The sequence below is a fragment of the Dendrobates tinctorius genome, unplaced genomic scaffold, assembly GCF_039654945.1.
Source record: "Dendrobates tinctorius isolate UK_male_01 unplaced genomic scaffold, ASM3965494v1 ptg000007l, whole genome shotgun sequence".
NCBI classification, from domain to species: Eukaryota; Metazoa; Chordata; class Amphibia; order Anura; family Dendrobatidae; genus Dendrobates; species Dendrobates tinctorius.
In genome coordinates, this window is record NW_027361675.1 from 43,182,766 (window position 1) to 43,196,308 (window position 13,543).

A 13,543-nucleotide genomic window follows, 5' to 3' on the forward strand; every position below is an offset into this window, starting at 1 on the left:
GGTTGGGATGGGAGTTGATGGAAAGAGGAGGTTTGTGGGAACATTGAAGGTGTGTGTGGGGGTGGGTATGGTGAGGGCATTGGGGTATAATTCAATGGGAAAGGCAGGTACTGGGAAGAATGGAATGGAGAAGGAGTAGGAGGATGGATGGTGGTAGGAGGATGGATGGTGGTAGGAGGATGGATGGTGGTAGGAGGATGGATGGTGGTAGGAGGATGGATGGTGGTAGGAGGGAGGATGGATGGTTGGAAGGAGGGAGGATGGTGGTAGGAGGGAGGATGGTGGTAGGAGGGAGGATGGATGGTTGGAGGGAGGATGGATGGTTGGAGGGAGGATGGATGGTTGGAGGGAGGATGGTGGTGGGAGGATGGACAGAGGGAGGATGGATGGTGGAATGAGGTGATGGAATAGGTGCATTGGATGCTTTGGACACTGCAGCCACTAGAGCATTGTGACAGGCTTGCATCACATGCATCTGCTGGTGAGTATTTAAATCTTCCATTTGCCGGACAACTGAATGAAAAAAAATGTCTCGGCGTCTGGTTTGACTCTGCATTCATCCGTTCCATGTAGCTTCTGAGTTCCATGATACTTTGATTTATCATGTTCAACCCAGAAGCTAACTGCTGACCATAAACGTGGAAAGCATTCTGGACGGATGAGTTCAGACTCAGTCAGACAAGGTCATCCTTACCAGACCTCTCAGACGCTGCCGTCCTGAACCAAAAGTTGGTTGAGATGTTGCGGCAGTGTCAGAGGGGTGGGGCAAAGGGTACTGTAAATAGTCACCAGCAGCTTCATGTGATGAAATCTGCCCTGCTGCTGCTCCAGTGCTGGTGGAGGGGATAGAGGGACGAGACAAGAGGGAAGGTAGAGAGGGGTCGGATACCTTCGATGTGGTCACCGGTGGCGGTCTCCGAAGGGATCACTCCAGAGGGAGGCAACTGAGAAGCAGGCTCCAGAGTGCTGCAGACGGTGCTAAAAAAAAGAGGAAAAAAAAATATTTTTATATATTGATATTTCATTTACATTGCTGAAAAAAAATAGGTTAAACATGTAAACATTTGTACTACAGAAATGGTGTGTGAATATTTACCTTCTGCTCACCATCGTCGACCGGAGGAACGACAGGGCTCGGTAATATTTATACTAGGTGCTCCTGCGTCCTCTCGATCCACTCGGGGCCTGCATCTCCTTGTTGAAGTCCCTCTTGAAGCGATCCCTGAGCGACCACCACCGTATGATAACCCTGTCACCTGTGAAGGAAAAAAACAAAAGTTTTTAGTATTCAACACTTCACATGCTGTAATATAAGTTACTGAAATTCTAATATTTACATACAAAATCCCTGGCCCTCGCATCGAGCTCCTCCCAGTTCTCTACAACCCCCGAACACACCTCATCCCATAGCCTTCGGGTGGTTGGTTGGTCGGCATGTAAGCGGTTTGCCATGTTCCACAGCGGCTCCCGTGGTTGGACAACCTTAATGAGGGTGTCCACATCGATGATGATACCCTCTTCCACATGTCTGTGGGGAGCACGCTGTGAAACCTGTGAGGAAAAAAAATAAACAAAAAAAAATTACATTCAAACACATGAGGTTCATTAATCAATCACCCAAATAAAGGGTTACTTACCGTTCACCGACCACCAGGGGCATGATCTCGATGACGATGGGATGTCCTGGGAGTCGCTCTAGTGCAGGCACCGGATTCTGAAGACTGTAAAAAAAAAAAAAAAAAAAAAAAAATTTGGATGGATGCGTAGTTATTGTGTGTGCTGTGATGAATGTTTGTGTTGGGTGTAGCATTATGTACAGTATGTATGTATGCGAGTTTTTGTATATCCTAAACTTACACTCTGCGTGCCCCCTCCTTGCATTTCTCCACCCTGCATGTCTCCTCCTGGAAGCTCCTCAGATTCAGCTTCCTGTGAAAGCTCTCAGAAGACATTGCTGCGGCCTGGCTGGCGGGTCTCTGCTGCGGCCTGACTGGCGGTGCTTCCTGAACGGATCTGCAAGTATAAAGACACTTGTAAAGCTACTATACAAAGGATCAGAAAAAGCTTTCAGGCCAATATACTTACAAGGAAAATAGAACTGGTTGCCTAGTGTTCTCTGCTGTGGCCTGGCTGGCGGGTCTCTGCTGCGGCCTGGCTGGCGGTGCTTCCTGATCGGATCTGCAAGTATAAAGACACTTGTAAAGCTACTATACAAAGGATCAGAAAAAGCTTTCAGGCCAATATACTTACAGGGAAAATAGAACTGGTTGCCTAGTGTTCTCTGCTGCGGCCTGGCTGGCGGTGCTTCCTGAACAGATCTGCAAGTATAAAGACACTTGTAAAGCTATTATACAAAGGATCAGAAAAAGCTTTCAGGCCAATATACTTACAGGGAAAATAGAACTGGTTGCCTAGTGTTCTCTGCTGCGGCCTAGCAGTTCCTTCCTGAACGGATCTGGCCTCTTGCACCAGGGGTCTTGCTGCTGGGCAGGTTATGGCAGGCTCTGTCTCTCTCTTCTCAGCTGGGGGTCTTTCTGCTGGGCAGGTGCTGGCTCTGGCTCTGTCTCTTCAGTCTGGCTGGTGCCGGATGTCAGGGCCCAATGATTAATTAGCCCACCTTATATAGTTTTTGGACTGTCTGGAAAAGTATTTTTTTTTCTGAGCATGCTCAGTGCGATTTAGCGGATTCCGCAAAATAGCGGATCCCGGCGGATCCGCCGTCCATAGGCGCCCATTCTACCACATGGCGGACGACGGCGGATTCACCGTCTCCCGCCATTTTGACGGCGCAAAAAAACGTTGCAAAGCCCGTTCACCTCAGACAGAATCCGCCAGAAATCTGATGGATCCGCCGAATAGCGGACGTAACGGACGACCATCCGCCAAAATCCGCCACTAATGTATCTCAATGGGAAAAAATGGCGGATCCACCACAAGAAAAGCGTATCTGCCATTTTCAAATTTTGGAGGATTTTGACTGATGGTGAAAAACTGATGTGTGAAACAGGCCTAAGAGACTAAATCCAGAGCTGGCCCCCCAAAGAGCACACACTAAGCAGCACAAAGGAGGACACATGGAGGTATTAAAATATACATAAAATATTGGTATTACATGGGAACTATACTTTTGTTATGTTTGTTAAATCAATAGTACAAGTGAATATAAGAATCTGCTTCCTTCCCCACTTATCAGAAACTACTTCACTTACTCCCTGAACTTATCATTCACTATATAAAAATATCTCCAGGGCTACCAACTCAAAGGTGTTCGTGAAATAGCCTTTATTATCTAAGGAGGACGCTCACTGAACAGAGTAAGGGAACAGTCAGAAGGAAACACAGATCGTGCTCAACTTTCAAACAAGTCTTGCCTCACCCCAGAGCTTGAGTCACATCTACACCTCAGTACTGCTGTATTATTTCCTCCATGCTATTGCGGCTTCTGTCTAGGCGCTGACTACGAAATGAAAAGCAGGAATCTATCTTTCTGTGTATGTGAGAGATCATTTCAGCTAGTCTTTCAGAGTACATTGCAAATTAAATAGTATAGCCTACAGATGGTAGAACTGATAAAAAAAAAAGCAGGATACAAGTCCTATAATTGCTAGAAGTGATTTTTTTTTTCTCATGTATGCAAGGACAGTTTATTCTGAAAAAATACCGGTACTTGATATTACAGTTATCCTTTTAACAACTTTTCAAGAGTTTTGGTAAGAAAATTATTTCTGTAATAACACTTAAAACCCCTTTACGACCTATGACATATAGCTATGTCATAGGCCGCCTCCCCCTGTTTGATGCAGGCTCCGATGACAGCGGCATTTAACATGATCGTGTCGGAAGTGCGTCATTAGCTTCACATTGTCACCCGTGTCAATGTAGCACAGGCAATCGGATGATCACGGCTTCTAGTCTCTCTTGGTGTCTATTAAAGCCAGTAAAAAGTTTTTTAAAAATCTCTCGATCTATCAATATATAAAAAGAATTAATCTGATTGGTCAATGGCATAATGAAAAAAAGATCAAGACAGAATTACGTTGTTTTTTTTTTTTTTGAGTTGTCGCAACACTGCATTAAAATGCAATAAAGGGCGTTCAAAACATTGTATCTACCCCAAAATGGTATCAATAAAAACGTCAGCTCGACATGCAAGAAATAATTCCTTACCAGACCCAGATCCCAAAAAATGGAGATGCTACGGGTCTCGGAAAGGCTCTATTTTTTTTTGCCAAAATTTGGAATTTTAAATAAAAAAGAACGTATTTGTGGCATCTATGAACTCGCAATTAGCTGTCAGTTTTAGCATTTAGTCGAAAGGGTTAAAAGAAAATATAAAAAAAAGAATTGTGGAATTGACCTTTTTTTGCGATTTCACCGCACATGGAATTTTTTTTCTTCCCCATCTTTCAGTACACTGTGTGATAAAATCAATGTACAACTCGCTCTGTGAAGAAGGGGAGCACAAAAACGAAAACTCAGAAACCGAAAAACCAAGGTGGTGAAGGGGTTAATGTATTCCTAGAAGATTGCAACTGAAGTGCTGTGTTGCTTATTTAGCTCACAGTAGAGATGGGTGGATCCCTAGATAACCAGCCCATTATCTAGGGATAATGAGGGCTGCAACCCTCAGCTGTCAGAGTTAGCAAGGTTAAGGTCGAGAATAGAGGGGTCCCCACGCCGTTTTGTTTTTAGTTATTTAAATAAAAAAAATTTAAAAAAGGAGTGGGTCCCCCCCCATTTTTAACAACCAGCCAAGCTAAAGCAGACAGCTGGGGGCTGGTATTCTCAGGCTGGTAAGGGGCCATAGATATTGCCCCCCCACTCTCCAGCCTAAAAATAACATCCCGCAGCTGCCCAGAAAAGGCACATATATTAGATGCGCCAATTCTGGTGCTTTGCCCAGCTCTGCCCACTTGTCCTGTGGCGGTGTCAAGTGGGGTTGCTGTCACCTTTGTATTATCCGATGTCATCAAGCCAACGGCTTTGTAATGGAAGTAATGGAGAGGCGTCGTATAGTTATATTGTAAATAAACACACAGCCAGAATAAAGTCCTTTATTTGAAATAAAAACACCTTTACTTTTTTTATTGAAAAATTACACAGTTCTACAAGCTTAATGCCCAGTCTGCTGAAAAAAAACTAAAAAATAACCATATCTCTCACCTGTCAGGTGTTCTGTCCGCGCCTTAATCCATGTCTGAGGATACATAGTTTTCAACCTGGCCGGTGCCAAGATGCGACCTTCCTGGCTGAGAAACATCTGGGAATAACATTCTGTGAGCTCAGCCTCAGTGACTAGCGGTGACCGCATTGAGGTTACAGCAGGTCACTGAGGCTGTGTTCCCAGTCAGGCCCCTGAACTGCGGTGATCTCTGAGATCACCACTCACACAGTGAGAAAGTCTCATGGTGCAGCGGTGAGTTCACTGCAGTTCACTTTTAAGAAATTTCTCGTATTGAAGTGCAGTAATTGACCACTGCATCATGAAACTTTTTCTCACTGTGCGAGCGGTGAGCTCACCGCAGTTCAGGAGCCTGGCTGGGAACGCTACCTCAATGAGGTCACCGCTACTCTCTGAGGCTGAGTTCGTAGCAGCTCATTCCTTGGTGGTTCTCAGCCTGGACGGTCGCATCTTGTGTATCCCCAGATGGGGATTACAGTGCAGGACAGAACGAAGGACAGGTTTTTATTTATTTTTAAAGGAGACCATGGCTTAAGTGGAATGGGCTTTAGGTGAGTATAACTGTGTTTGTTTTTAAATAAAGTGGGTTTTTTTTTTGTTTTTTTTTGTTTAATTTATTTCTATTTTTAGTCTGGGGGGGCATGCCTTTCCAGCCCGAGAATAACCGCTCCCAGCTATCTGCTTTAGCTTGTTGCCAAAAATAGGGGGACACCACGGCGTTTTTTTTTTTATTATTCATTTACTCCCTCTATTCTTGATAACCGGATTTGCTAAAGCTGACAGCCTAGGGTTACAGCTCACAGCTGTCTGTTTTGCCTGGCTAGGTATGAAAAATACAGGGAAACCATTTTTTTTTTTTTTTTTTAAATTATATATTTATATTTGTGTGGGAGTGATAATCACTAGTGATGAGCGAACTTGCTCAGATAACTCTTATCCGAGCAATCTGGGTGTGCTCGTATATTGTGGTCGAATCCCCACGGGTGCATGAATTGCGGCTGTTACACAACCTCAACATGTGGAGATTCCCTAACAAACAGGCAGTCCCTGAATGTGTTGAGGTTGTCTAACAGCCGCAGGGACTCGAACATAATGTACGAGCACGCCTGAGATACTCTGATAACACTCGAGCACGCTCAGATAAGATGTTATCCAAGCACGTTCGCTCATCACTAATGACACCAGAAAAAAATCTTACTCTTAAAGCACATGGTCTGAAAATAAAAGAAGACATGAAGATTGCAGCAAGATTGTACATTATACAGTTAGGTCCAGAAATACTTGGACAGTGTGATTTGGGATCTACATGACGCTATTTTGAATTTAAAATTAAACAGCTGTGGTGCACTTTAAGTGAAGACTTTCAGGTTTAATTAAAGGGTTTGAACAAAAATTTCCTGTGCAACGTTTAGGAATTGTAATCCTTTTTCTACAAAGCCTACTTGTTTCAGGGGGTCAAAAGTAATTGGACAAATTAAATTTACCATAAATAAAATGTTTCTATTTTAGGTACTTTGTAGAGAATCCTTTGCAAGCACTGACTGCCTGAAGTCTGGAAGCCATGGACATCACCAAACACTGCGTTTCCTCCTTTATGATGCTTTGCCAGACCTTTAGTGCAGCTGACTTCAGTTGTTGATTGTCTGTAGGTCTTCCTTTGTTTTTGTCTTAAGCATGTGAAATGCATGCTCAATCGGGTTGAGATCTGGTGACAGACTCTTTCCATTGTATAAAATACCTCTCCTTTACCTTAAACTCCTGGTTTGCTTTCACAGTATGTTTTGGGTCATTGTCCATCTGTACTGTGAAGCACTGTCCAATCAACTTTGCTGGTCTTGGTTGAATCTGAACAGAAAGTATAGCCCTGTACACTTCAGAATTCATCCGTCTGCTTCTGTCTTCAGACACCTCATTGATAAACACTAGTGACCCCAGTGCCTTTGGAAGCCATGCATGTCCATGTCATCACACAGCCTCCACCATGTCTTAGGCCAGGTTCACATAGCGTTAATGCAGTCCGTTCAACGCATGCTTTAAACGGACTGCATTAACGCTACTCTATTTTCTATGCTCCATCTGCGCTAGCAGTGACGGACCCTCGAACGCTGCAGACCGCTTCCGAGGGTCCGTCACATAATGACGGCACATCGCTAACGCATGCCAATTATGACATGCATTAGCGATGCGCTACATTATTGCCGTCTGTGGGGGCGTTAACGCATCCGTTACATAGCGTTAGTGCCACTGTGTAACGGATGCATTAAACGCAGCCCCCTAACGCAATATGAACCCAGTCTTACAGAGGATGTTTTTTGTGCTTTGGATCATGAACCGTTCCAATCCTTCTCCATACTTTTTTCTTCCTATCATTCTGGTACTGGTTGGTCTTGGTTTCATCTGTCCAATGAATGCTTTTCCAGAACTGGACTGCCTTGTTTAGATGTTTTTTTGGCAAAGTCTAATCTGGCCTTTCTATTTTTAAGGCTGATTAATGGTTTGCACCTTGTGGTGAAATCTCTGTATTTGCTCTCATGAAGTCTTCTGTTTATGGTAGACTTAAATACTGAAACACTTCTTGGAGAGTGTTCTTCACTTTGCTGGATGTTGTGAAGGAGTTTTTCTTCATCATGGGAAGAATTTTGAAATCATCTACCACTGTTGTCTTCCATGGATATCCAGGCCTTTGAGTTCCCAAGCTCACCAGTGTGCTCTTTCTTTGCAGAATGTACCAAACTGTTGATTTGGTCACTCCTAACATTTCTGCTATCTCTCTGATGGATTTCTTCTTTTTTCAGCCTAATGTGATGGATTTCTTTTTTTCGGCTTAATGTGGGTCTGTTTTACTTCCATTGAGAGCGCCTTTGACCTCATGTTCTGTGGTCAAAGCAACAGCTTCCAAATGCAAATGCCAGACCTGGAATTGGCTCCAGACCTTTTACCTGCTTAATTGATGATGGATTAGCAAGGGAATAGCACATGCAGCGCATTAAAGGTCTTTTGACATGATTTTCCAATTACTTTTGCTTAAAGAGTTGTAATTCCTAAACTTTCTCCAATTAGGATGTGAATACCCACAAATTAAATGGGAGATAAAAAAAATTATCATAATGCTCATACCTTCATATAAACTATTGAGCTGAATAGTGCGTATTTCCATCCTTACAGTAGCTGTAATTCTGTGATGCTGGAGCTATTCCCTCTCTCCGCTACATCACACATCAGGGAGCGTGTCAGCAGTCAGTCGCCTGATACCATCTGCTTGTATTCGGTCCGATATCAAGGGGCTTGGCCTGCTCCCCGCTGCAAGCAGCAGCCAGTCCCCAGATAATTTCTCCTTCCCTCCATCCTAGATCATGGAGCCCGGCCACCACTCCTGATCTAGGACTGAGTACAAGCCGATATTATGGAATTGGCAGCTGCCAGCAGTGGGGAGCAAGCCACGCCGCGTGATGTGACGTAATGTCCCATAAGGGAAGAGGAGCACTAAACAGCAGCCCCAGAGTCACAGAAGGTACAGCTACTGTGAGGATGGAAAACGGCACTATTCGTGTTATCCTATTAGTCTATGAAGGTATGAGCATTAGGATAATTTTTTATTTCCCCCAAAGTACCCTTTAAACCTGAGTCTTCACTCAGTCCATATTCTTTATATAAGAGCGCCTTCACATCAAGTTCAGGCACCCATTCGGTGGCTGTATCAGAGCTTACGTCCTAACCTCTCTGCAAATAGGGGTTCGGACTTGTGTGCCGATGTGGCCATAGACTATAATAGTGCTGTAAGAGAGCGAATGAGCACTGTGCCTTGCATCATTTTCGAGTGTACGCCTACTACTAGAGGCAGACGCTCAGACACGTAGTAAATTGCTTTTGAGTGTCCGCCTTTTTGGCACTGGGGTGTATAGGATGGATTCTGTATTCTGCAGTGGAATTAAACACAGGAAGTGCAAATGTGTGAATGTTCCACTGTTTTTCTGAACCATATTTTGTTTGATTATTAAGAAATTGTTACATTGTCAGCTTTAGCAATGTAGAAGATGCAAGACTCTTTCCGAAGATTCTTTTTCATGTTATGTACTCTATACCTTTGTGAACACTTCCTGTTTGTTGTTGTTCATCGTAACTTCATAATAGTTTGGGGTGAAAGCTGGTTCAGGATTTTATAGTAAGACCATGTTCACATGACAGTATTTTTAGTATTTCAAATCCGTATTTGTAAGCCAGAACCAGTAGTGAGCGAAAAATACATAAGTGGTTGTAAGAGTTCCCATTTGTTTTTGGTGAGTTTTCGAGTCTGCGTATTTCCGCTGCACCAAAATCTCATCATCTTGCAGTTCCAGCACAGTGGATGGGATTTATTGGAATCTCATGTCCTCTGTATCCATTGCTGAAACAAACTAAAATCTCATATTATCCGCACATGACTGCATCAATAAAGTTTTTTGTTAAAGTCAAATACCTAGAAGTATCAAAAACAAAGTGGCTTTATTTAACATCTTAACGACCGCTGATACGCCTTTAGCGGCAGCAGTTAAGGGTACTTTTCCTCAGTTCCGCTTTTTTAACGGCGCTGAAAAATAAGTGTATAGTGCCCACCAGCATCGGAAAATCTTCGGGGTCTCGGCTAAAGGGTAGCTGAGACCTCAGAGAACATGATTCAGGTCGGTTGTTACTGTCCCCAGTGTTGCGATCGCTGTTATCCCCCCCACAAAAAAAAAAAACACTTGAAATGTGAGGTGGTCCCTAAAAAGAAAATGTTTTTGTAAATTTTGTTAGAAGAATGAGAAATCACTGGTCAACTTTTAGCCTTTATTAACATCCTAACTATTTTGTGTGACATTTCTCTCTGATTTTAAGGTTACAACAATTAAAAGTTTGAAAATTGCTAAATTTTCTAAACTTATGCCAAATTTCCATGTTTCATAAACGCAAGTTATATTGAAGAAATTTTACCACTAACATGAAGTACAATATGTCACGAAAAAATAGTCTCAGAATCAGTGGGATCCGTTGAAGCGTTCCAGAGTTATAACCTCATAAAGGGACTGTGGTCAGAATTGTAGAAATTGGCCCAGTCCTTAAGTACCAAATTGGCTCTGTCAAGGGGTTAAAACATGACATGCAAAAAAAGCGACACAAGCTACAGCACTAAATAGCACATGTAAAAAAAAAAAAAAAACTCAAACGCAATTAAAAAACGCGTGTGACCAACCGTAATTTACCTAGTAGGTGCAGAGATTCTGCAGCCGCAAAAACTCACCCAATACTCACTGTGGGGATGTAGCCTTATACCTCTTCTCTGAATGTACCACTCCTGGTTTTGGCTTACAAATATTGATGTAAAATACGGAGCATATATTAATTTATGAATGTGGCCTTAAAACTAAATGTGGAATATTATGATTATCTACTCTAACTGAATTGCATTTATAACAGGAATTTCTTCAGACCCAGAGCAAGTTGTGAAGAAATACCTGGAAAACCTCCAGAAACCACCAGAAGAGGTATAGTAACTCAAATCTTTTTCTTAAAGAAAAAAGGTCATCTCATGAAATACATTTGTAGCATAACGCTAGAATATGCCACCAGTCCAGTGTCTGAACAAATACTGGTTGCTAGAACAGAGTTCCAACGTAGATAGAGAAGTGCTGTGCAACCTTAGCTCTCTGCAGGTTGCGATATTGGCACCTTGTTTGAGCGATCAGCTTTGGTCACAATAAAGATTCTGCCTTCATAAGGCTATGTGCACACGTAGTTTTAGGTGCTGCGGATTTGGGAAAATCCGCAGGTAAATCCGCAAGTCAAAAGACCTGCGGATTAGCCTGCTGTTTAGCCCTGCAGTTTCACACCTCTACAATGGAGAAGGTGCGAGACCGCTGCGGATTTCGCCCAAAGAATTGACATGCTGCGGATTTGAACCCGCAGCATGTGCACAGCGTTTTTCAGTTTACCATTGAAAACAATGGTACTGTACAACGCAGCTAAATCTGCTGTGGATCCGCAGAGCCTGAAATGCTGCGGATCCGCAGCAGAATCCGCAACGTGTGCACATAGCCTAAGGGTCCTGCCTATTTTGCAGGCAGCTCTTGGACGAAGACCATGTAAAAGATCTTTAACTTGGTGTTGGTGCTGTGTGGCGGCCATTGTTGCTGTAGTACTGTTCCTGGGTGGTGTGACCTAGAGATACAGGGGCTTTCCTTTAGTACTGTGGGGCACCTGGGTCGCCAACCCCTACCCCCCTGCCTGTTGGCGTGTCATCAATATCACTTGTTAAGATCATAAAGTTAATTAAAAACCTCATTCAGGTTTGTACATTTTTGCTTGACAGCAATAGATCAGTGGATGTGAGGTCCATGGCTTTTTTTGTACAGATATAACATTTTTCACCTATTTAGCCTTACTGTTAAGACCCGAGCCCAACCAAGCTTAAACCATTTAAACTTCACTGTGGCCATATGAGGGTCATTAGCTTTAAAGAGGTATTCCCATCTCCAAGATCCTATCCCAATATATAGTAGATGTAGTAATAATATTAGCAAATATCTCCAATTAGAAATGTAGTATTGTTCACCTGATTCTCTATGTCGCTTACCCCATGTGCAGGGCAATGCAAAAGCTAAAAACGCGTCGGTGCTGCTGGCCTAGTATCCCAAACGGGGCGATATGGGCTGAAGATGATCTTCCTGCCCTAACATTCATGTGTCGACTACATGACCATAATATCTGATTAAATTTGGTATTGAATAAATATATATATATATATATATATATATATATATATATATATATATATATATATATATATATATATATATATATATATACCGGGTGAGTCATAAAGGACGGACGTTTTTAAACTAATCATAAAATCGTTAAATATTTATTAAATATAAATGTATTCACAGATTTGGTTACGTATACTGACAAATATTTGACAAATTCAAGTGTGGAAAACAACATCTGCCATGTGGTGGCCATTATCAGTGATGCATTTCCAAAGGCGTTCTTGGAAGTTGGCATCAACACGTTCCAACACAACTCTGTCGATTTGGGCAACTTCCACTCGAATAGCTTCCTTCAGTTCTTGTAATGATCGAGGCTTAAGCTTGTATACACGTGATTTGAGGTGACCCCATAAGTAATAATCGCACATGGACAGGTCTGGGGACCTAGGAGGCCAATTAATATCGCCAAACCTGGAAATGATGCGACCAGGGAAGAGAGGGCGAAGAACGTTCATTGTTGCTCCGGCTGTGTGGGCCGTTGCCCCATCTTGTTGAAACCACACACTAGAGATGGGGATATGTTGCCGTCGTAACTCAGGAACAAAGAAGTTATTTATCATGGCGATATAACGTTGTGAGTTCACGGTAACAGTATTGCCATTATCGCCTTAGAAAAAGTACGGACCGATCACGCCATATTTGCCCATAGCGCACCACACCGTTACCTTAGGGCTGTGCAGCGGTCGTTCATGTAATTCTTTCGGATTTTCATAGGCCCAATAACGGCAGTTCTGCTGATTAACCATGCCATTGACATGGAAATGAGCTTCATTACTCATGAATAAAATAAGGTTGTCGTTTTGCTCAATAATTGCTTCCATCTCATGTGCGAACTTCAGTCGCGCTGCGTAATCCCCGCGCTCCAACTGTTGCACAATGGCCAATTTATAGGGGTGGAAATGCAGGTCTAAATGCAAAATACGCCTTACTGTACGATTACTGAGGGCAAGTTCTAAAGAATGTTTCCGAGCAGATCGACTCGGACTACGCAGCATGGCTTGCCTGACGCGTTCCACATTTTCAGGGGTACGTGCCGTTCGTGGAGCCCCCGGTGGTCGTTTGTTCATTAGTGTACCTCGTGTACGGAGTGCTTCAACCCAACGTAGGATAGTGTTACGAGCGGGAACAGCTTGATTTCTGTGAATATTGAAATGACGCCGAAACTCACGCTGAACGGCTGTGATACACTCATTATTCTTGACAAAACTGTCGTACGCAAAAACGCGATGTTCTATCGTCCACGGCACCATAGCTTAAACTGAAACTAAAATAAAAACAATGCTTTCACCTCACAAACATAACCCCGCCTCCCGCACATCTCTACCTCCACCTGGTGGTGAGTTATAGCCACTTCAAATACATCCGTCCTTTATGACTCACCCGGTGTGTGTGTGTGTGTATATATATATATATATATATATATATATATATAATTATTTTTTTTTGCTCAAAAAATATAAAGGATACACTTAAACAACAGAATATTGTTTCATTATTTTTTTTTAGCTGTGTGTCTTTATATACATACACACACAGCCATACATACATACAGTGCATACACACCTATATACACACACAC

At 42.8% G+C, this 13,543-nt stretch overlaps 1 protein-coding gene across 3 annotated transcripts in view; it reads left to right on the forward strand.

Moving 5' to 3' along the window:
- The window catches only part of DTX2 (deltex E3 ubiquitin ligase 2), a 138,230-nt gene that overhangs the window by 88,120 nt on the left and 36,567 nt on the right, over positions 1 to 13,543 (forward strand). For all 3 annotated transcript variants that reach the window (XM_073573999.1, XM_073573990.1, XM_073574009.1), the window contains one exon: positions 10,616 to 10,683. In XM_073573999.1, the coding sequence (XP_073430100.1) occupies positions 10,616 to 10,683 (68 nt within the window). The remainder of the gene's footprint in view (positions 1 to 10,615; positions 10,684 to 13,543) is intronic.